The sequence below is a fragment of the Chiloscyllium plagiosum genome, unplaced genomic scaffold (genome assembly GCF_037043375.1).
Source record: "Chiloscyllium plagiosum isolate Xiang-an unplaced genomic scaffold, Cpla_swu_hap1 HiC_scaffold_31, whole genome shotgun sequence".
Classification (NCBI taxonomy): Eukaryota; Metazoa; Chordata; class Chondrichthyes; order Orectolobiformes; family Hemiscylliidae; genus Chiloscyllium; species Chiloscyllium plagiosum.
The window spans coordinates 1,316,653-1,340,517 of record NW_028270169.1 but is presented as its reverse complement, the minus strand read 5'-3'; the positions used below and the strand labels follow the sequence as shown (position 1 = coordinate 1,340,517).

The following is a 23,865-nucleotide window of genomic DNA, read 5'->3' as shown; positions in this document are numbered from 1 at the left end:
CCTTAGAATCGAACATACATCAACAAGATCATTTCTTATTCTTCTGAACTCCAACAAGTAAGGTACAAACTACTCAGCCTCTCCATATCTGGGATCAGCATAGTGAACCTCCTGTAGACACCCTCCAATGGTAGTCTACCTATCCTTGGTCTAACTAGTGCCTTGTATAGTTTATGCAAGACTTAGTAAGTTTGCAGATGACACCAAAATTGGAGGTGCGGTGGACAGTGAAGAGGGTTACCTCAGATTACAACAGGATCTTGACCAGATGGGCCAATGGGCTGAGAAGTGGCAGATGGCGTTTAATTCAGACAAATGCGAGGTGCTGCATTTTGGGAAAGCAAATCTTAGCAGGACTTGTACACTTAATGGTAAGGTCCTGGGGAGTGTTGCTGAACAAAGAGACCTTGGCGTGCAGGTTCATAGCTCCTTGAAAGTAGAGTCGCAGGTAGATAGGATAGTGAAGGCGGCTTTTGGTATGCTTTCCTTTATTGGTCAGAGTATTGAGTACAGGGGTTGGGCGGTCATGTTGCGGCTGTACAGGACATTGGTTTAGGCCACTGTTGGAATATTGTGTGCAATTCTGAACTCCTTCCTATTGGAAAGATGTTGTGAAACTTGAAAGGGTTCAGAAAAGATTTACAAGGATGCTGCCAGGGTTGGAGGATTTGAGCTAAAGGGAGAGGCTGAACAGTCTGGGGCTGTTTTCCCTGGAGTGTTGGAGACTTAGGGGTGACCTATTGGAGGTTTACAAAATTATGAGGGGCATGGATAGGGTAAATAGGCAAAGACTTTTCCCTGGGGTCTGGGAGTCCAGAACTAGAGGTCATAGGTTTAGGGTGAGAGGGAAAGATATCAAAGAGACCCAAGGAGCAACTTTTTCACACAGAGACTGGTACGGGTATGGAATGAGCTGCCAGAGGAAGTGGTGGAGGCTGGTACAATTGCAACATTTAAGAGGCATTTGGATGGGTATATGAATAGGGAGGGTTTGGAGGGATATGGGCCAGGTGCTGGCAGGTGGGACTAGATTGGGTTGGGATATCTGGTCGGCATGGACGGGTTGGACCGAAGGGTCTGTTTCCATGCTTTACATCTCTATGACTCTACAACTGCAGATCTGAAACAAAAACAAAAAGAGCTGGAAAATTGAGGTTGAGCAGGATTTGAGGTGAGAAAAGAGAATTAATGTTTGGGTCCAGTGACCCTCTGTCAGAACTGAAGATAGCTGGCAAATGATGGTATTTATGCTGATGATGGGGGACTGGGGAAGGAGTGAGATGAATGTGAGAGAGAGAGCGAGAGAGAGATAGCAAAAAAAGGAAGCAAACAAAATGATTGTTGATAGTAAGCTGGGGAAGAAGATTATAACAGAAATCTGTTTAGTTGAAAATGGGTTAGCTGTCCTTGAAACGATGGATACAGAACAGGACTTGGGTGTGTATGCAGCTGGGGGGTAATGAACACAGCGGGAGGTTTTCACAATCAAATGTTTCACTCAGGTCTTACAGCAACTCTGGAGAAAAAACAGACTGACGTTTTGAGTCCAGTAACTTTTCTTCAGAACTTCAGAAGGGTCGCTTGACTTGAAATGTTATCTCTGCTTTCTCTCCATAGATATTGCCAGACCTGCTGAGCTTCTCCAGCAATTTCTGGTTTTGTTTCAAATCTTCACATCTGCAGCTGTTTGATTTATTTTTGTTAAACTTACTGTTACGTTCTATGGACTGTAAGGTATCGAGGAGGAAGGTGAGGTGTGTCCATGTATTCATCTCAATTCTCCCATCCCCTGTCATCATTATAAATACCACCATTTCCCAGCTGCTTTCAGTTCTGATGAATAATCACTGGACTCAAAATGTTAACTCTGTCTTTCTCTCTCCGCGATACTGCCAGACCTGTGTAGTTTCTCCAGTGCTTCCTGGTTTTGATCCTTATTTTTCTACTCAATTCCCTTTCTTGGATTCCTTTTGATTTTTGCAATGAAGTCACGCTGTTTGTAGGTGATGGTCATTTTTTTGATGTGATAGCTTATCAGGTGGACTTAGAACTCCTCTTGTTTGGATTTTTAAAACAGCATTTCTGTTTGTTTTCTGGCCTTTGCCAACTTGGGAAGAGACAGTGATGAATGCTTCCTGTTTGGAAGCTCTGCACATTTTCTGCATGCTGCAAGCCACAGTGTTATTGAGTATGGAAACATGGTCCTTTGGTCCAACCAGTCCATGCCAACCATAATCCCAAACTAAACTAACCCCACCTGCCTGTGCTTGGCCCATATCCCTCCAAATAGTTCTTATTCATGTACTTATCCAAACGCCCTTTAAACATTGTAACTGTACTCACACCCACCATTTCTTCTCAAAGTTCATTCTACACATGAACCATTGTGTTAAAAAATGCCCCCATGTCTTTTTTAAATCTCTCTCCTCTCACCTTAAAAATATGCCCCCTAGTCTTGAAATCCCCCACCCTAGGTGCCACTTAGTCTTAATTCTCCCTGTTATTATTTCAAAGATAACACTGTATTGGTGGATTGGTTTTCAAATTGGAAAAGATTTCCTGGTATTCCAGTTTAGATTAGATTACTTACAGTGCGGAAACAGGCCCTTCGGCCCAACAAGTCCACACCGACCCTTCAAAGAGCAACCCACCCAGACCCATTTCCCTACATCTAACACTACGGGCAATTTAACTTGGCCAATTCACCTAACTTAAACAATTTTGGACTGTGGGAGGAACCAGAGCACCCGGAGGAAACCTACGCAGACACAGGGAGAATGTGCAAACTCCACACGGATAGTCACCTGAGGCAGGAATTGAACCCGGGTCTCTGGTGCTGTGAGGCAGCAGTGCTAACCACTGTGCCACCGTGCTGCCCACAGTTAGGGCGGTCCAGCTCCCATTTCAGTTTACAGCCCTGAAAATGAAAAATATATGGTCTCTTACAACTGGCATACATGACAGGAGCAAGATACAGCAGTCGTACACTTAACAGGCGTGGTATACAACATTATACCTAACTTGAGAGTTGTGTGTGGGAGCTATACACAAGGTACATTGGACAAACCGACAGAAAGTATCAGTCTACTCACCAGTTATTCTATTGGTTACTATTTTAGCAATAATCTTACTATATTCCATTGCTGAAGACTTGACTTCTTACAAATCAGAGACACATATGGCTAATTTTAGAATGATTCGCCCAAATTTTAGACAGACTGCCTGCTGTCTCTGGATTGGATTGACCTCATGTCACAGAAGAGAAGGAAGAAAACATTTAAGAAAATTCTTCTAGTGATGAGAAATGTTCAATATCATGAATAGCAGGGTGAAGTAGATAGGGAAAAATCCCGTCCCAATGACTGAAGAGCCAGAAAACGAGTTAAACCAAAAAAATGTTTGTTTCTGTTTGTCTCTGACTGGGCATTTTTGTGGCACTGAATATTTCCAAGTCATGCTGCAACTATACAAGACTTTTGGAGTATTGTGTACAGTTCTGATTGTTGCACTATAGGAAGGATGGAGGATTTGGAGAATGTGCAGAAGAGGTTTACCAGGATGTTCCCTAGACTGGTGCATTAGTTATAAGAAGAGATGAGATTAACTTGCATTGCTTTTGCCAGAGTCTGAGAGACGACCTGATAGAAGAATATAAAATGATGGGAGGGATGGGCAGGGTGGATTGTTGGAATCTTTTTCCAGGTTGAAAATTTCAAATACTAGGGAGCATAGTTTAAGGTGAGAGGGAGAAAGTTTAAAGGAGGTGTGCGATTGAAGTTCTTTTTGTTTCTTACACAGAGCGTAGTAGGTATCTGAAACCTACTGTTACGAGAAGAGACGATAGAAGCCACATTTAACAGACATTTCGGCAGACACATGATCAGGCAGAGAATAGAGGAGTAAGCATCACGTACAAGGAGATTGGATAGTTTAGAACAGCATCATGGTCGGTACAGACATTGAGGTCTTAAGGGCCCGTTCATGTGCTGTACTGTTCTATGTCTGCTTGTATCCGTGTTTTAAAAGGGGGTCAGAGTCTTAACTAGTGGAGCCATATGTTGATAGCTCATAGTTGTTTACTTTTGATCAGAACTTACTTACTTATAATGACCCAGAGTTCTTGTTAAGCACAGGAACTTGGCCAGTGTTTTCTGTAACTTGATTCCAATAGACAGGTAAAATGGGGACCTTATGTGCTTTGACTACAGCATTAACTTCTGTGGTGACTCCCAAGAGTAGTGAGGCTTGAAAATCAGTACACTTTTCCAAGTGGGTCATAAGTCTCAAAATTAATTTTAGATAGAGGTAGTCTTTTTGCAGACATAAACACTTTGTATGTAATCAAAAACTATGATTCTCCTGGCTTGTGCATGTGCTATTTTAATTAAATTATAGCTTTAATAAACTTTGTTCTCGTCTCTATAGTCCAACAAAGACAGGTCATGTCAGCTGTGATAAAGAGTCATCTAGACTTGAAACATTAGCTTGCTCTCTCTCCATGGATGCTGCCTGAACCTCTATGATTTCAGGTATTTGCTGTTTTCAGAAACAGGTCATTATTATCATTACTTATTGTCAAATCCGACAAAAGATAGAATTCTTGATGGAACCATAATAATCTGTTTTTCAAAAAGTCAAGTTCACAGTAAACACCTTATGAGTGCAATGCTTTTTACACTTCTGTCGGCAGTATTATTGGTGTGCTTGGTTCTGACAAAATTCAAAATTTTCATACTGCTTTGGCTCAATCTGTTTTAAATTTAACATTTGTAAATGCTGGATTAATTCAGTGACGCCCTTCACAATGTAATGTTCCGAGCCGACTTCAGATGTATACTCAGGGGATGTTTCCTTATGTTGGTGAGATTAAAACTAGGGGCCTCACACTTGAATAATAGGTCTCCATTTTAAAACAGAGATGAGAAGAACTTTGTTTTCTTTCAGAGGGTCATTAGAATATAGGAGGTAGTGGAGGCTGGTAAGACCAGTATCTGATGCTAATCTGTAATCATCCTGAAGGTGGTGGTGGTGAACTGCCTTCTAAAACCATGATTTGGAGATGCCGGTGTTGAACTGGGGTGTACAAAGTTAAAAATTACACAACACCAGGTGATAGTCCAACAGGTTTAACTGGAAGCACTAGCTTTCGGAGCGACGCTCCTTCATCAGGTGATAGTTGAGGGCTTGATCGTAAAATAGAATTTATAGCAAAAATTTGCAGTGTGACGTAACTGAAATTATACATTGAAAAATTGCTTGTCTGCTAAGCCTTTCATCTGTTAGAATACAGTGATAGTTTCACTTCTTTCATGTGTAAATCATGAAAGTTGCATTCTCGGGTTAGCTGTTAACAATGGTGATAGCTAGACAATATGTTGAAGGTGTTAGCCCTCTGTGTTCTCTGTCTATGACCTGATGTTTAGATTGATTCTAATCTAAAAAGTGAGATAACAGAGTTTTACATAAATTCATGCAATTTTTGAGCTCAGAGTTCTACATGAATGTATGCAGTTTTTGAGCAAAGTGCAATGTAACTCTGCAAGTACAAATTCACCCCACAAAATATATGTGTGCATGTGGGTCTTTGTGTGTGTGTCTGTCTGGGGTGGGGGTTGTGAGTGTGATAAAGTGTAAGTGTGTGTGTGTAGTGAGTGCAGAGTGTCTTAAGTCTGTGAGGGGGTGCATGTGTGAGTGTGTGTGTCTATAAGGGTGTGTGTGGCTGTCTGTGTGTAACTGTGTCCGTGTGTATGTGAGAGTGTGTGTGTGTGTGTAGGAATAGCTGTGTGTGTGTGTGTGTAGGAATAGCTGTGTGTGTGTGTGTGTGTGTAGGAATAGCTGTGTGTGTGTGTGTGTGTGTAGGAATAGCTGTGTGTGTGTGTGTAGGAATAGCTGTGTGTGTGTGTGTGTAGGAATAGCTGTGTGTGTGTGTGTGTGTGTAGGAATAGCTGTGTGTGTGTGTGTGTGTGTAGGAATAGCTGTGTGTGTGTGTGTAGGAATAGCTGTGTGTGTGTGTGTGTAGGAATAGCTGTGTGTGTGTGTGTGTGTAGGAATAGCTGTGTGTGTGTGTGTGTGTGTAGGAATAGCTGTGTGTGTGTGTGTGTGTGTGTAGGAATAGCTGTGTGTGTGTGTGTGTGTGTAGGAATAGCTGTGTGTGTGTGTAGGAATAGCTGTGTGTGTGTGTAGGAATAGCTGTGTGTGTGTGTAGGAATAGCTGTGTGTGTGTGTAGGAATAGCTGTGTGTGTGTGTAGGAATAGCTGTGTGTGTGTGTAGGAATAGCTGTGTGTGTGTGTGTGTGTAGGAATAGCTGTGTGTGTGTGTAGGAATAGCTGTGTGTGTGTGTGTGTAGGAATAGCTGTGTGTGTGTGTGTGTAGGAATAGCTGTGTGTGTGTAGGAATAGCTGTGTGTGTGTGTGTGTGTGTAGGAATAGCTGTGTGTGTGTGTGTGTAGGAATAGCTGTGTGTGTGTGTGTAGGAATAGCTGTGTGTGTGTGTGTAGGAATAGCTGTGTGTGTGTGTGTAGGAATAGCTGTGTGTGTGTGTGTAGGAATAGCTGTGTGTGTGTGTGTAGGAATAGCTGTGTGTGTGTGTGTAGGAATAGCTGTGTGTGTGTGTGTGTAGGAATAGCTGTGTGTGTGTGTGTAGGAATAGCTGTGTGTGTGTGTGTAGGAATAGCTGTGTGTGTGTGTGTAGGAATAGCTGTGTGTGTGTGTGTAGGAATAGCTGTGTGTGTGTGTGTAGGAATAGCTGTGTGTGTGTGTGTAGGAATAGCTGTGTGTGTGTGTGTAGGAATAGCTGTGTGTGTGTGTGTAGGAATAGCTGTGTGTGTGTGTGTAGGAATAGCTGTGTGTGTGTGTGTAGGAATAGCTGTGTGTGTGTGTAGGAATAGCTGTGTGTGTGTGTGTAGGAATAGCTGTGTGTGTGTGTGTAGGAATAGCTGTGTGTGTGTGTGTGTGTGTGTAGGAATAGCTGTGTGTGTGTGTGTGTGTAGGAATAGCTGTGTGTGTGTGTGTGTGTAGGAATAGCTGTGTGTGTGTGTAGGAATAGCTGTGTGTGTGTGTAGGAATAGCTGTGTGTGTGTAGGAATAGCTGTGTGTGTGTGTAGGAATAGCTGTGTGTGTGTGTGTGTGTAGGAATAGCTGTGTGTGTGTGTAGGAATAGCTGTGTGTGTGTGTAGGAATAGCTGTGTGTGTGTGTGTGTAGGAATAGCTGTGTGTGTGTGTGTGTGTGTGTAGGAATAGCTGTGTGTGTGTGTAGGAATAGCTGTGTGTGTGTGTGTGTGTAGGAATAGCTGTGTGTGTGTGTGTGTGTGTGTAGGAATAGCTGTGTGTGTGTGTGTAGGAATAGCTGTGTGTGTGTGTGTAGGAATAGCTGTGTGTGTGTGTGTAGGAATAGCTGTGTGTGTGTGTGTAGGAATAGCTGTGTGTGTGTGTGTAGGAATAGCTGTGTGTGTGTGTGTAGGAATAGCTGTGTGTGTGTGTGTGTGTGTGTGTGTAGGAATAGCTGTGTGTGTGTGTGTGTGTAGGAATAGCTGTGTGTGTGTGTGTGTGTAGGAATAGCTGTGTGTGTGTGTGTGTGTAGGAATAGCTGTGTGTGTGTGTGTAGGAATAGCTGTGTGTGTGTGTGTGTAGGAATAGCTGTGTGTGTGTGTGTGTGTGTAGGAATAGCTGTGTGTGTGTGTGTGTGTGTAGGAATAGCTGTGTGTGTGTGTGTGTGTGTAGGAATAGCTGTGTGTGTGTGTGTGTGTAGGAATAGCTGTGTGTGTGTGTAGGAATAGCTGTGTGTGTGTGTAGGAATAGCTGTGTGTGTGTGTAGGAATAGCTGTGTGTGTGTGTAGGAATAGCTGTGTGTGTGTGTAGGAATAGCTGTGTGTGTGTGTAGGAATAGCTGTGTGTGTGTGTGTGTGTGTAGGAATAGCTGTGTGTGTGTGTGTGTGTAGGAATAGCTGTGTGTGTGTGTGTGTGTAGGAATAGCTGTGTGTGTGTGTGTGTAGGAATAGCTGTGTGTGTGTGTGTGTAGGAATAGCTGTGTGTGTGTGTAGGAATAGCTGTGTGTGTGTGTGTGTAGGAATAGCTGTGTGTGTGTGTGTAGGAATAGCTGTGTGTGTGTGTAGGAATAGCTGTGTGTGTGTGTGTGTAGGAATAGCTGTGTGTGTGTGTAGGAATAGCTGTGTGTGTGTGTAGGAATAGCTGTGTGTGTGTGTGTAGGAATAGCTGTGTGTGTGTGTGTAGGAATAGCTGTGTGTGTGTGTGTAGGAATAGCTGTGTGTGTGTGTGTGTGTAGGAATAGCTGTGTGTGTGTGTGTGTGTGTGTAGGAATAGCTGTGTGTGTGTGTGTGTAGGAATAGCTGTGTGTGTGTGTGTAGGAATAGCTGTGTGTGTGTAGGAATAGCTGTGTGTGTGTGTAGGAATAGCTGTGTGTGTGTGTAGGAATAGCTGTGTGTGTGTGTGTAGGAATAGCTGTGTGTGTGTGTGTGTGTAGGAATAGCTGTGTGTGTGTGTGTGTGTGTGTGTAGGAATAGCTGTGTGTGTGTGTGTGTGTAGGAATAGCTGTGTGTGTGTGTGTGTGTAGGAATAGCTGTGTGTGTGTGTGTAGGAATAGCTGTGTGTGTGTGTGTAGGAATAGCTGTGTGTGTGTGTAGGAATAGCTGTGTGTGTGTGTGTGTGTGTAGGAATAGCTGTGTGTGTGTGTGTGTGTGTAGGAATAGCTGTGTGTGTGTGTGTGTGTAGGAATAGCTGTGTGTGTGTGTGTAGGAATAGCTGTGTGTGTGTGTAGGAATAGCTGTGTGTGTGTGTGTAGGAATAGCTGTGTGTGTGTGTGTAGGAATAGCTGTGTGTGTGTGTGTAGGAATAGCTGTGTGTGTGTGTGTGTAGGAATAGCTGTGTGTGTGTGTGTGTGTGTAGGAATAGCTGTGTGTGTGTGTGTGTGTGTAGGAATAGCTGTGTGTGTGTGTGTAGGAATAGCTGTGTGTGTGTGTGTAGGAATAGCTGTGTGTGTGTGTGTAGGAATAGCTGTGTGTGTGTGTAGGAATAGCTGTGTGTGTGTGTGTGTGTGTGTGTAGGAATAGCTGTGTGTGTGTGTGTGTGTAGGAATAGCTGTGTGTGTGTGTGTGTAGGAATAGCTGTGTGTGTGTAGGAATAGCTGTGTGTGTGTGTGTAGGAATAGCTGTGTGTGTGTGTAGGAATAGCTGTGTGTGTGTGTGTAGGAATAGCTGTGTGTGTGTGTGTGTGTAGGAATAGCTGTGTGTGAGTTTGTGTGTGTGTAGGAATAGCTGTGTGTGTGTGTGTAGGAATAGCTGTGTGTGTGTGTGTGTGTGTGTAGGAATAGCTGTGTGTGTGTGTAGGAATAGCTGTGTGTGTGTGTAGGAATAGCTGTGTGTGTGTGTAGGAATAGCTGTGTGTGTGTGTGTGTAGGAATAGCTGAGTGTGTGTGTGTGTGTAGGAATAGCTGTGTGTGTGTGTGTAGGAATAGCTGTGTGTGTGTGTGTAGGAATAGCTGTGTGTGTGTGTGTGTAGGAATAGCTGTGTGTGTGTGTGTGTAGGAATAGCTGTGTGTGTGTGTAGGAATAGCTGTGTGTGTGTGTGTGTGTGTGTGTAGGAATAGCTGTGTGTGTGTGTAGGAATAGCTGTGTGTGTGTGTAGGAATAGCTGTGTGTGTGTGTGTAGGAATAGCTGTGTGTGTGTGTAGGAATAGCTGTGTGTGTGTGTAGGAATAGCTGTGTGTGTGTGTAGGAATAGCTGTGTGTGTGTGTAGGAATAGCTGTGTGTGTGTGTAGGAATAGCTGTGTGTGTGTGTAGGAATAGCTGTGTGTGTGTAGGAATAGCTGTGTGTGTGTAGGAATAGCTGTGTGTGTGTAGGAATAGCTGTGTGTGTGTGTAGGAATAGCTGTGTGTGTGTGCGTAGGAATAGCTGTGTGTGTGTGTAGGAATAGCTGTGTGTGTGTGTGTAGGAATAGCTGTGTGTGTGTGTGTAGGAATAGCTGTGTGTGTGTGTGTGTGTGTGTAGGAATAGCTGTGTGTGTGTGTGTAGGAATAGCTGTGTGTGTGTGTGTGTAGGAATAGCTGTGTGTGTGTGTGTAGGAATAGCTGTGTGTGTGTGTGTAGGAATAGCTGTGTGTGTGTGTGTGTGTGTGTAGGAATAGCTGTGTGTGTGTGTGTAGGAATAGCTGAGTGTGTGTGTGTAGGAATAGCTGTGTGTGTGTGTAGGAATAGCTGTGTGTGTGTGTAGGAATAGCTGTGTGTGTGTGTAGGAATAGCTGTGTGTGTGTGTGTAGGAATAGCTGTGTGTGTGTGTAGGAATAGCTGTGTGTGTGTGTGTGTAGGAATAGCTGTGTGTGTGTGTGTAGGAATAGCTGTGTGTGTGTGTGTGTAGGAATAGCTGTGTGTGTGTGTGTGTGTGTAGGAATAGCTGTGTGTGTGTGTGTGTGTGTAGGAATAGCTGTGTGTGTGTGTGTAGGAATAGCTGTGTGTGTGTGTGTGTGTGTGTGTGTAGGAATAGCTGTGTGTGTGTGTGTGTGTGTAGGAATAGCTGTGTGTGTGTGTGTGTGTAGGAATAGCTGTGTGTGTGTGTGTGTAGGAATAGCTGTGTGTGTGTAGGAATAGCTGTGTGTGTGTGTAGGAATAGCTGTGTGTGTGTGTAGGAATAGCTGTGTGTGTGTGTGTAGGAATAGCTGTGTGTGTGTGTGTGTGTAGGAATAGCTGTGTGTGAGTTTGTGTGTGTGTAGGAATAGCTGTGTGTGTGTGTGTGTAGGAATAGCTGTGTGTGTGTGTGTGTGTGTGTGTAGGAATAGCTGTGTGTGTGTGTGTGTGTGTGTAGGAATAGCTGTGTGTGTGTGTAGGAATAGCTGTGTGTGTGTGTAGGAATAGCTGTGTGTGTGTGTAGGAATAGCTGTGTGTGTGTGTGTGTAGGAATAGCTGTGTGTGTGTGTGTGTGTAGGAATAGCTGTGTGTGTGTGTGTAGGAATAGCTGTGTGTGTGTGTGTAGGAATAGCTGTGTGTGTGTGTGTAGGAATAGCTGTGTGTGTGTGTGTGTAGGAATAGCTGTGTGTGTGTGTGTGTGTAGGAATAGCTGTGTGTGTGTGTAGGAATAGCTGTGTGTGTGTGTAGGAATAGCTGTGTGTGTGTGTGTGTAGGAATAGCTGTGTGTGTGTGTAGGAATAGCTGTGTGTGTGTGTGTAGGAATAGCTGTGTGTGTGTGTGTGTAGGAATAGCTGTGTGTGTGTGTGTGTAGGAATAGCTGTGTGTGTGTGTGTAGGAATAGCTGTGTGTGTGTGTAGGAATAGCTGTGTGTGTGTGTGTAGGAATAGCTGTGTGTGTGTGTAGGAATAGCTGTGTGTGTGTGTAGGAATAGCTGTGTGTGTGTGTAGGAATAGCTGTGTGTGTGTGTAGGAATAGCTGTGTGTGTGTGTAGGAATAGCTGTGTGTGTGTGTAGGAATAGCTGTGTGTGTGTAGGAATAGCTGTGTGTGTGTAGGAATAGCTGTGTGTGTGTGTAGGAATAGCTGTGTGTGTGTGCGTAGGAATAGCTGTGTGTGTGCGTAGGAATAGCTGTGTGTGTGTGTAGGAATAGCTGTGTGTGTGTGTGTAGGAATAGCTGTGTGTGTGTGTGTAGGAATAGCTGTGTGTGTGTGTGTAGGAATAGCTGTGTGTGTGTGTGTAGGAATAGCTGTGTGTGTGTGTGTGTGTGTGTAGGAATAGCTGTGTGTGTGTGTGTAGGAATAGCTGTGTGTGTGTGTGTGTAGGAATAGCTGTGTGTGTGTGTGTAGGAATAGCTGTGTGTGTGTGTGTAGGAATAGCTGTGTGTGTGTGTGTGTGTGTGTGTAGGAATAGCTGTGTGTGTGTGTGTAGGAATAGCTGTGTGTGTGTGTGTGTAGGAATAGCTGTGTGTGTGTGTAGGAATAGCTGTGTGTGTGTGTAGGAATAGCTGTGTGTGTGTGTAGGAATAGCTGTGTGTGTGTGTGTAGGAATAGCTGTGTGTGTGTGTAGGAATAGCTGTGTGTGTGTGTGTGTAGGAATAGCTGTGTGTGTGTGTAGGAATAGCTGTGTGTGTGTGTGTGTAGGAATAGCTGTGTGTGTGTGTGTAGGAATAGCTGTGTGTGTGTGTGTAGGAATAGCTGTGTGTGTGTGTGTAGGAATAGCTGTGTGTGTGTGTGTAGGAATAGCTGTGTGTGTGTGTGTAGGAATAGCTGTGTGTGTGTGTGTGTGTGTAGGAATAGCTGTGTGTGTGTGTGTGTAGGAATAGCTGTGTGTGTGTGTAGGAATAGCTGTGTGTGTGTGTAGGAATAGCTGTGTGTGTGTGTGTAGGAATAGCTGTGTGTGTGTGTGTGTAGGAATAGCTGTGTGTGTGTGTGTAGGAATAGCTGTGTGTGTGTGTGTGTAGGAATAGCTGTGTGTGTGTGTGTGTAGGAATAGCTGTGTGTGTGTGTGTAGGAATAGCTGTGTGTGTGTGTGTGTAGGAATAGCTGTGTGTGTGTGTGTGTGTGTAGGAATAGCTGTGTGTGTGTGTGTAGGAATAGCTGTGTGTGTGTGTGTAGGAATAGCTGTGTGTGTGTGTGTGTGTGTGTGTGTAGGAATAGCTGTGTGTGTGTGTGTAGGAATAGCTGTGTGTGTGTGTGTGTAGGAATAGCTGTGTGTGTGTGTGTAGGAATAGCTGTGTGTGTGTGTGTGTGTGTGTAGGAATAGCTGTGTGTGTGTGTGTAGGAATAGCTGTGTGTGTGTGTAGGAATAGCTGTGTGTGTGTGTAGGAATAGCTGTGTGTGTGTGTAGGAATAGCTGTGTGTGTGTGTGTAGGAATAGCTGTGTGTGTGTGTAGGAATAGCTGTGTGTGTGTGTAGGAATAGCTGTGTGTGTGTGTGTGTAGGAATAGCTGTGTGTGTGTGTAGGAATAGCTGTGTGTGTGTGTGTGTAGGAATAGCTGTGTGTGTGTGTGTAGGAATAGCTGTGTGTGTGTGTGTAGGAATAGCTGTGTGTGTGTGTGTAGGAATAGCTGTGTGTGTGTGTGTAGGAATAGCTGTGTGTGTGTGTGTGTGTGTAGGAATAGCTGTGTGTGTGTGTGTGTGTGTAGGAATAGCTGTGTGTGTGTGTGTAGGAATAGCTGTGTGTGTGTGTAGGAATAGCTGTGTGTGTGTGTAGGAATAGCTGTGTGTGTGTGTAGGAATAGCTGTGTGTGTGTGTGTAGGAATAGCTGTGTGTGTGTGTGTAGGAATAGCTGTGTGTGTGTGTGTGTGTGTAGGAATAGCTGTGTGTGTGTGTGTGTGTAGGAATAGCTGTGTGTGTGTGTGTGTGTGTAGGAATAGCTGTGTGTGTGTGTGTGTGTGTAGGAATAGCTGTGTGTGTGTAGGAATAGCTGTGTGTGTGTGTAGGAATAGCTGTGTGTGTGTAGGAATAGCTGTGTGTGTGTAGGAATAGCTGTGTGTGTGTAGGAATAGCTGTGTGTGTGTAGGAATAGCTGTGTGTGTGTAGGAATAGCTGTGTGTGTGTGTAGGAATAGCTGTGTGTGTGTGTGTAGGAATAGCTGTGTGTGTGTGTGTGTAGGAATAGCTGTGTGTGTGTGTGTGTGTAGGAATAGCTGTGTGTGTGTGTAGGAATAGCTGTGTGTGTGTGTGTAGGAATAGCTGTGTGTGTGTGTGTGTGTAGGAATAGCTCTGTGTGTGTGTGTGTGTGTAGGAATAGCTGTGTGTGTGTGTGTGTGTGTGTGTAGGAATAGCTGTGTGTGTGTGTAGGAATAGCTGTGTGTGTGTGTGTTGGAATAGCTGTGTGTGTGTATGTGTAGGAATAGCTGTGTGTGTGCGTAGGAATAGCTGTGTGTGTGTGCGTAGGAATAGCTGTGTGTGTGCGTAGGAATAGCTGTGTGTGTGCGTAGGAATAGCTGTGTGTGTGTGTAGGAATAGCTGTGTGTGTGTAGGAATAGCTGTGTGTGTGTGTAGGAATAGCTGTGTGTGTGTGTAGGAATAGCTGTGTGTGTGTGTAGGAATAGCTGTGTGTGTGTAGGAATAGCTGTGTGTGTGTGTAGGAATAGCTGTGTGTGTGTGTGTAGGAATAGCTGTGTGTGTGTGTGTAGGAATAGCTGTGTGTGTGTGTGTGTGTGTGTGTGTAGGAATAGCTGTGTGTGTGTGTGTAGGAATAGCTGTGTGTGTGTGTAGGAATAGCTGTGTGTAGGAATAGCTGTGTGTGTGTAGGAATAGCTGTGTGTGTGTAGGAATAGCTGTGTGTGTGTGTAGGAATAGCTGTGTGTGTGTGTGTAGGAATAGCTGTGTGTGTGTGTGTAGGAATAGCTGTGTGTGTGTGTGTAGGAATAGCTGTGTGTGTGTGTGTAGGAATAGCTGTGTGTGTGTGTGTAGGAATAGCTGTGTGTGTGTGTGTAGGAATAGCTGTGTGTGTGTGTGTAGGAATAGCTGTGTGTGTGTGTGTAGGAATAGCTGTGTGTGTGTGTGTAGGAATAGCTGTGTGTGTGTGTGTGTAGGAATAGCTGTGTGTGTGTGTGTGTGTGTGTGTGTGTGTGTAGGAATAGCTGTGTGTGTGTGTGTGTGTGTGTGTAGGAATAGCTGTGTGTGTGTGTGTGTGTGTGTGTAGGAATAGCTGTGTGTGTGTGTGTGTAGGAATAGCTGTGTGTGTGTGTGTGTGTAGGAATAGCTGTGTGTGTGTGTGTGTGTGTGTGAATAGCTGTGTGTGTGTGTGTGTGTGTGTAGAGCAATGGTGATCACCTGTAATGTGACATGAACCCAAGGTCCCGGTTGAGGCCCTCCCTATGGGTACCAAACTTAGCTATCAGCCTCTGCTTAGCCACTTTCCTCTGCTGCCTGTCCCGAAGTCCACCTTGGAGGATGGTCACCCGAAAGTCCGAGGCTGAATGTCCTGGACCACTCAATTCTCAAACCATGATATGGAAGGATAGGATTAAGGGTATAGGCACACACAGTGCTCACAGGTAGGAGAGTATTATTCCAAATACTACCGATATTAGTGCTCTGACATACTGGTGCAGAATAAGATTGCTTTATTCACCACATACACTAAGACCATTTGATAAAGCATTGGAAGATGCAATGCATTATGTGATAGGACTTATAAAGACTTGTAATGACTGAACATTTCGTTCAAGAATTGTAGACTGAAACACCGCTCATATACAAATTTTAGATAGACACACTCTGAACGATTCAGAGAACTTTTGTAAATAGTAAATAAAAGATTAATTTAAAAGGTATTTATTATTGCCAACAATCAAAGTAACACCAAAGCTGATCCTACAATCAAGCAAGATATTTATGAAATAATTTTAGAACCAGAGAACAGATGGCGAAACTCAGAGTACTCACGCCAGAAGGAGGTCATCTGTCACTGCAAAACACAAGAATCAAGAAGGTTTGTTAGTGTCAATTTCACAAACATACTCTCTAAATTTAAACAAATAAAAACACTCACAAAGCATGGATCATACCCAGAACAGAAAACTAACTTGACTAAAAACAAAAATTCAGCTCACAAGTCAAGCTATTCATCAAAGGGCTAACACCTGTGGTCTGTGTTGGTAAGAGTTAGCATGGCAGTGAGATATTCTGGGCTAGGAGGAAATCAGCCGGAGTGCACGCTACTCTGCAGAACCTCAATTCTTGCTGTTCTCCAGCTCCATCCTCCTGCCCGTACCGCAGCCACTGCCTTTCCAATGTTCCACAGCTGCCCCTATAACTTTCAGGGGTTCATTGGTGAATAGGTCAAGGAAATCAAATGTGCACATGGATACTGCACTATTATCAATATGCAAGTTCTTTACAGTCTTCAGACACAAATAAGGCCTGAGTTATTTGTTCTCAATGCAAACTTGATACTGAAATAGGAAGCATGTGCTATTTTAGTTAAATTATGGCTACCCTGATCTGCAAGTTTCTGGCTGTACATCATTCAAACTCATGGAAGGTCTTAAGCTGGTCACACTTGGTCTTGAAAGGTGCTCAGTCTACCTCAGAATACTCTGAAGATCAGGAACAGAAATTGCTGGAAAAAGTTTGCAGTTCTGATAATATCTGTGGAGACAAAGCAGAGTTAACATTTTGGGTCCCATTTTTCAGAACCACCAAGAGTGGCTCGGTAGCAACACTACTCATCAAATTTGTCGGGTCCTAAAGGATATTGCTGCTAGTCTGGGTCTGAGGCTGGTGGCAAGGGAACCACCAAGAGGTGAAAACACACATGACCTCAACCTAACCATCTACCTGCCACAGATACATCTGCCCATGACAGTATCGGTAAGAGTGACCCCCACACAGTACTTGTGGAGACAAAGTCCTACCTTCACATTGAGAATAGCCTTCATCACGTTGTTTGGCACTATCACTATGCTAAATGGGACAGACTATGAACAAATCTAGCAACTCAAGGTTGGGCATCCATGAAGTGCTATGGGCCATCAACAGCAACAGTTTTGTATTCCAGCACAATCTACAACTTCATGGCTTAGACTATCCCCAATCTACCATCACCATCAAGATGGGATCAACCCTGATTTGATGGAGGGTGATAGCATGACATGCCAGGAGCAACACCAGGCATACCTAAAAGAGCTGTTAAACTAGTGAAACTGAAAAAAAAGGTTTACAGCATAAGCAGCAAGTGATAAGCAGAGCTAAATGACTGGATCTAAGCTCTGCAGTGCTATCACATCCAGTCATGAATCAGACAATTTCTACAGTGCAAATAGAAGCTATTTGGTCCAGAGTTTGCACTGACCCTCGAAAAGCATTCCACGCAGACCCAGCTCCCAAATCTATCCTTGTAACTCTTCATTTTACTGTGACTAATCCACCTAGCCTGCACACTATGGGGTAATTTAGCATGGTCAATCTACCTAATCTGCACATCTTTGGACTGTGGGAAGAAACTGGAGCACCAGGCAGAATCCATGCAGACATGTGCAAACTCCACACAGACAGTTACCCAAGGGTGGAATCAAACCCTGGTCCACTAAGCCACTGTGCTCCCCCTGGTGAATGTGGTGGACAATTAATCAACTTGCAGAAGGTGGCTCCACAAATATCCCCATCTTCAATGGGGAGGCCAGCACATCAGTGCAAAAGATACACTTAGAGTCATAGATATGTTCAGCATGGAAACAGGCCCTTTGGTTCATGCCGACCAGGTATTCCAACCCAAACTAGTCCCACCTGCCAGCACCCGGCCCATATTCTTCCAAACCCTTCCTATTCATATACCCATCCAAATGCCTTTTAAATGTTGCAATTGTACCAGCCTCCACCACTTCCTCTGGCAGCTCATTCCATACACACACCACCCTCTGTGTGAAACAACTTGCAATAATCTTAGCTAGAAGTGCGAGTAGATGAACCAACTTGGTCTCCTCTACTTACATCCCTCCTCTATTTCCTCCGTGTAATGTTAAGAAACATCTAGAAGTACTGGATGCTGCAAAGGCTATCGGCCCTGACAATATTTTGGCCATAGTTAACAGCCTGACTTTCAGAGTATTTGAGATCAGCGATAATGATTTCTGAAGCTTTCTCAGATTCACAGGAAATACTTCACAGATATTATTCCAACTGGTTTAAATACATATATATGGGCGGGGGGGGGGGGGGGGGGGTAGCGAGGGAGCAAAAGAGACAGAGAGAGATAGAGATGATAGCATTGCTTCCTTGCAAATATTTCAGGTTTGTGGGCAAAACAGAAAAATTCCAGAGGCTGCTGCTAAGCATCCTTCAGCACTCGACCTTTTCCACAACTCAGCTGGCCAGATACAATATGCCATTAAGCATTCTCTCATCTCTTTGATAAAACCTTTTCTCCCACAGTCACTTAGCTTTTTTGTAAACAGGAAGCAATCTTTTATTCTAATTTGTGCATTCCTAAGAGTCATAAGGTAAATCCTTTGTAACAGATGAACAGTTCAAATCTTCCATTTCACAATTATATATACATGGTTCGCAACATTCTTCCACGCTTCAGGTGAAATACTATTTCAAAATGTGTTCCATTAGAATGAGCATATGACACATAGAATAATAGAACAGAAGACATTACATTCATGCACTCAGGACAGGATTTGTGTAACTTCTTGCCATCTTTTTAAAGAAACTTCAAACTATTCCAGAATCATTACATTCTGGATAATATGTCTGGTATATTATCTTTTCAAGCAATAAGAACTGTTACAATTAACAAGCTCCATCAAAATAATCTTGACTTCTAAATTTGAGATTTCTCAACATGGGCCAGTGGATTACAATTAATCTAAATCAGGGTTTCTTCATAGTTAAGATAGGAGAAAGTGAGGTCTGCAGATGCTGGAGATCAGAGCTGAAAATGTGTTGCTGGAAAAGTGCAGCAGGTCAGACAGCATCCAGGGAACAGGAGAATCAACGTTTCGGGCATAAGCCCTTCTTCAGGAATATTCTGGAGAAAAGGAATCTCCAACGATGATTCAATATTGGATTTCAGTAATTTGAGAAAGGCTTGTAATGTAGTAAGTCTAACTTGAGCCCATCCCAAATTCATGGAAATCACTCAATGTAGATAATGGCATAGCACACACGCAATAAACAGGACATTTATCAATTGGTTGCAACGTGAGTAATAGAGAATACAGTGACAGAAACCCCATTGGTTTTTGCTCCCCCATACAACCTCCTATGACCAGCCCAATTTCCTACTCACTCACATTGTGACAATTCTTGATACACCTGTTTCACTTTCTTCAGAAGTTCTTCTGCTACCACTGGCAAGGTGCCCGATGTTAACATGATTTCTCCCAGACTCTATCAATGAAACAAAAATGACTAATTATACAGAAAATAAATGGCATTAAGTACATTTTATTTATTTGTGGGATGTGTGTGTTGTTGTCATTGGAAGACTCTCTTGGGGGAAGTATAGGAATTGGGCAAAGTGTGGGGTAATGAAGAGTGCTGGGCTGGGGAGGAACAGACAGGGAGCACACAGAAAGAGAGGAATGGCAGTTAGACAGGGATTTCCATCAAAAGGGGTGGGGGCAGGATGGGGAGGGAAGGAGAGGATAATAAAAATGCTGCGGGACAGTGAAGGTCTCCAGAGGGGTAGGGGTGCGTGCATAAGGGGGATGGTGGTGCGCGGCGCGCACGCGGGAAGGGGGGTGTGCGGGCGAGGGGGGGGGCACGTGTGTGTGGGGGGGGCGCGTGTGTGGAGGGGGGACGGGTGCGGGGGCGGGGGGGCGCGGTGGAGGGCAGGGGGGGCGCGGTGGCGGGCAGGGGGGGCGCGGTGGCGGGCAGGGGGGCGCGGTGGCGGGCAGGGGGGGCGCGGTGGCGGGCAGGGGGGGCGCGGTGGCGGGCAGGGGGTGGCGCGGTGGCGGGGAGGGGGGGCGCAGTGGCGGGGAGGGGGGGCGCAGTGGCGGGGAGGGGGGGCGCAGTGGCGGGGAGGGGGTCTGTGTGAGGTGTAGGTGTGTGTGGGGATGTGGGTGTGTGTGGGGGGGTGGGGTGTGTGTGTGTGGGGGGGTGGGGTGTGTGTGTGTGGGGGGGTGGGGTGTGTGTGTGGGGGGGTGGGGTGTGTGTGTGGGGGGGTGGGGTGTGTGTGTGTGGCGGGGTGGGGTGTGTGTGTGTGGCGGGGTGGGGTGTGTGTGTGTGGTGGGGGGGTGGGGTGTGTGTGTGTGGTGGGGGGGTAGGGGTGCGTGCGGGGGGGTAGGGGTGCGTGCGGGGGGTAGCGGTGCGTGCGGGGGGTAGCGGTGCGTGCGGGGGGGGGCAGGGGTCTGTGCGGGGGGGGGCAGGGGTCTGTGCGGGGGGGGGCAGGGGTCTGTGCGGGGGGGGGCAGGGGTGTGTGCGGGGGGGGCAGGGGTGTGTGCGGGGGGGGGCAGGGGAGTGTGCGGGGGGGGGCAGGGGAGTGTGTGCTGGGGGGGCAGGGGTGTGTGCGGGGGGGGGCAGGGGTATGTGCGGGGGGGGGCAGGGGTGTGTGCGGGGGGGGGGCAGGGGTGTGTGCGGGGGGGGGCAGGGGTGTGTGCGGGGGGGGGCAGGGGTGTGTGCGGGGGGGCGCAGGGGTGTGTGCGGGGGGGGGGGCAGGGGTGTGTGCGGGGGGGGCAGGGGTGTGTGCGGGGGGGGGCAGGGGTGTGTGCGGGGGGGGGCAGGGGTGTGTGCGGGGGGGGGGCAGGGGTGTGTGCGGGGGGGGGCAGGGGGTGTGTGCAGGGGGGGCAGGGGGTGTGTGCGGGGGGGGGGCAGGGGTGTGTGCGGGGGGGGGCAGGGGTGTGTGCGGGGGGGGGCAGGGGTGTGTGCGGGGGGGGGGCAGGGGTGTGTGCGGGGGGGGCAGGGGTGTGTGCGGGGGGGGGCAGGGGTGTGTGCGGGGGGGGGCAGGGGTGTGTGCGGGGGGGGGGCAGGGGGTGTGTGCGGGGGGGGGCAGGGGTGTGTGCGGGGGGGGGCAGGGGTGTGTGCGGGGGGGGCAGGGGGTGTGTGCGGGGGGGGGGGCAGGGGTGTGTGCGGGGGGGGGCAGGGGTGTGTGCGGGGGGGGGCAGGGGTGTGTGCGGGGGGGGCAGGGGTGTGTGCGGGGGGGGGGCAGGGGTGTGTGCGGGGGGGGGCAGGGGGTGTGTGCGGGGGGGGGCAGGGGTGTGTGCGGGGGGGGGCAGGGGTGTGTGCGGGGGGGGGCAGGGGTGTGTGCGGGGGGGGGCACGGGTGTGTGCGGGGGGGGGCAGGGGGTGTGTGCGGGGGGGGGCAGGGGTGTGTGCGGGGGGGGGGGCAGGGGTGTGTGCGGGGGGGGGGCAGGGGTGTGTGCGGGGGGGGGCAGGGGTGTGTGCGGGGGGGGGCAGGGGTGTGTGCGGGGGGGGGCAGGGGTGTGTGCGGGGGGGGGCAGGGGTGTGTGCGGGGGGGGGCAGGGGTGTGTGCGGGGGGGGGGCAGGGGGTGTGTGCGGGGGGGGGGCAGGGGTGTGTGCGGGGGGGGGCAGGGGTGTGTGTGGGGGGGGGCAGGGGTGTGTGTGGGGGGGGCAGGGGCGTGTGGGGGGGGCAGGGGCGTGTGGGGGGGGCAGGGGGCGTGTGGGGGGGGCAGGGGCGTGTGGGGGGGGGGCAGGGGCGTGTGGGGGGGGGCAGGGGCGTGTGGGGGGGGCAGGGGCGTGTGGGGGGGGCAGGGGCGTGTGGGGGGGGGCAGGGGCGTGTGGGGGGGGCAGGGGCGTGTGGGGGGGCAGGGGCGTGTGGGGGGGGCAGGGGCGTGTGGGGGGGGCAGGGGGCGTGTGGGGGGGGGCAGGGGCGTGTGGGGGGGGCAGGGGCGTGTGGGGGGGGCAGGGGCGTGTGGGGGGGGGCAGGGGCGTGTGGGGGGGGGCAGGGGCGTGTGGGGGGGGCAGGGGCGTGTGGGGGGGGCAGGGGCGTGTGGGGGGGGCAGGGGCGTGTGGGGGGGGGCAGGGGCGTGTGGGGGGGGCAGGGGCGTGTGGGGGGGGGCAGGGGCGTGTGGGGGGGGGCAGGGCGTGTGGGGGGGGGCAGGGGCGTGTGGGGGGGGGCAGGGGCGTGTGGGGGGGGGCAGGGGCGTGTGGGGGGGGCAGGGGCGTGTGGGGGGGGCAGGGCGTGTGGGGGGGCAGGGGCGTGTGGGGGGGGCAGGGGCGTGTGGGGGGGGCAGGGGCGTGTGGGGGGGGGCAGGGGCGTGTGGGGGGGGGGCAGGGGCGTGTGGGGGGGGGGCAGGGGCGTGTGTGGGGGCAGGGGCGTGTGGGGGGGCAGGGGCGTGTGGGGGGGGCAGGGGCGTGTGGGGGGGGGGCAGGGGCGTGTGGGGGGGGCAGGGGGCGTGTGGGGGGGGGGCAGGGGGGCGTGTGGGGGGGCAGGGGCGTGTGGGGGGGGCAGGGGCGTGTGGGGGGGCAGGGGCGTGGGGGGGGCAGGGGCGTGTGGGGGGGGCAGGGGCGTGTGGGGGGGGTTGGGGCGTGTGGGGGGGTAGGGGCGTGTGGGGGGGGGGTGTGGGGGGGTGGGGTGTGTGGGGGGTGTTTGGGGTGTGTGGGGGGGTGTTTGGGGTGTGGGGGGGGTGTTTGGGGTGTGTGGGGGGGTGTTTGGGGTGTGTGGGGGGGTGTTTGGGGTGTGTGGGGGGGGTGTTTGGGGTGTGTGGGGGGGGTGTTTGGGGTGCGTGGGGGGGTGTTTGGGGTGCGTGGGGGGTGTTTGGGGTGCGTGGGGGGGTGTTTGGGGTGTGTGGGGGGGTGTTTGGGGGTGTGTGGGGGGGGTGTTTGGGGTGTGTGGGTGTGGGTGTTTGGGGTGTGTGGGGGGGGGGGTGTTTGGGGTGTGTGTGTGTGGGGGGGGTGTTGGGGTGTGGTGCGGGGGGTGTTTGGGGTGTGTGTGTGGGGGGGGTGTTTGGGGGTGTGGGTGTGTGGGGGGGGTGTTTGGGGTGTGTGTGTGGGGGGGGTGTTTGGGGTGTGTGTGTGGGGGGGGTGTTTGGGGTGTGTGTGTGGGGGGGTGTTTGGGGTGTGTGTGGGGGGGGTGTTTGGGGTGTGTGGGGGGGTGTTTGGGGGTGTGTGTGGGGGGTGTTTGGGGTGTGTGGGGGGGTGTTGGGGTGTGTGTGTGGGGGGGTGTTTGGGGGTGTGGGGTGTGTGTGTGGGGGGCGTGGTTGGGGTGTGTGTGTGTGGGGGGTGTTTGGGGTGTGTGTGTGTGGGGGGGTTTTTGGGGTATGTGGGGGGGCTGTTTGGGGTGTGTGTGTGTGTGTGGGGGGTGTTTGGGGTGTGTGGGGGGGTGTTTGGGGGTGTGTGGGGGTGTGTGTGGGGTGTTTGGGGTGTGTGGGGGGCGGGTTGGGGTGTGTGTGGGGGTGTTTGGGGGTGTGTGGGGGTGGTGTGTGGGGGGGGGTGTTTGGGGCTGTGGGGGGGGTGTTTGGGGGGGTGTGGGTGTGTGGGGGGGGTGTTTGGGGTGTGTGGGGGGTGTTTGGGGGTGTGTGTGTAGGGGGGGTGTTTGGGGTGTGTGGGGTGTGTGTGTGTGGGGCGTGTTTGGGGTGTGTGGGTGTGTGGGGGGGGTGTTTGGGGTGTGTGTGTGTGTGTGGGGGGGTGTTGGTGGTGTGTGGGGGGGGTGTTTGGGGGGGGTGGTGTTGGTGGGGTGTGGGGTGTGGTGGGGGGGTGTTTGGGGGTGTGTGGGGGGGTGGGGTGTGGGGGTGTGTGGGGGGTGTGTGTGGGGGGTGGGGTGGTGGGGGGGGTTGGGGTGGTGTGGGGGGGGGGTGGGGGTGTGTGGGGGGGGGTTGGGGGTGTGGGGGGGGGGTGTGGGGGGGTGTGTGTGGGGGGGTGTGGGGGGTGTGGGGGGGGTGTGGGGTGGGGGTGTGGGGTGTGGGGGGGGGGTGGGGTGTGTGGGGGGGTTGGGGTGTGTGTGGGGGGGTTGGGTGTGTGTGGGGGGGGTTTGGGGGTGTGTGTGGGGGGGTTGGGGTGTGTGGGGGGGGGGTTGGGGTGTGTGGGGGGGGGTTGGGGTGTGTGGGGGGGGTGTGGGTGGTGGGGGGGGGTTGGGGTGTGTGGGGGGGGTTGGGGTGGGTGTGTGGGGGGGGTTGGGGTGTGTGGGGGGGGTGGGGTGGTGTGGGGGGGGGTGGGGTGGTGTGTGGGGGGGGTGGGGGTGTGTGGGGGGGTGTTGGGGGTGTGGGGGGTGTTGGGGTGTGTGGGGGGGGTGTGGGGGTGTGTGGGGGGGGGGGTTTGGGGTGTGTGTGGGGGGGGTTGGGGGGTGTGTGTGGGGGGGTGGGTGTGTGGGGGGTGTGTGGGGGGGGTTGGGTGTGGGGTTGGGGGGGGGTGTGTGGGGGTGTGGGGGGGGGTTGGGGTGTGTGGGGGGGGTGTTGGGGTGTGGGGGGGGGGTGTTGGGGTGTGTGGGGGGTGTTGGGGGTGTGTGGGGGGGGTGTTTGGGGTGGGTGTGTGGGGTGTGGGGGTGTTTGGGGTGTGTTGGGGGGGTTTGTGTTTGGGGTGTTGGTGTGTGGGGGT

The 23,865-nt window shown here is 50.4% G+C and overlaps 1 protein-coding gene across 1 annotated transcript in view; it reads right to left on the bottom strand.

The window, feature by feature from the left end:
* Positions 1-23,865, bottom strand: part of zswim7 (zinc finger, SWIM-type containing 7) — a 46,251-nt gene that overhangs the window by 17,901 nt on the left and 4,485 nt on the right. The window contains exons 2-3 of the mRNA XM_087977117.1: positions 18,667-18,763; positions 15,314-15,335 (exon numbers count right to left, since the gene is read on the bottom strand). Of these exons, the coding sequence (XP_087833243.1) occupies positions 15,314-15,335; positions 18,667-18,748 (104 nt within the window). The 5' untranslated portion in view covers positions 18,749-18,763. The remainder of the gene's footprint in view (positions 1-15,313; positions 15,336-18,666; positions 18,764-23,865) is intronic.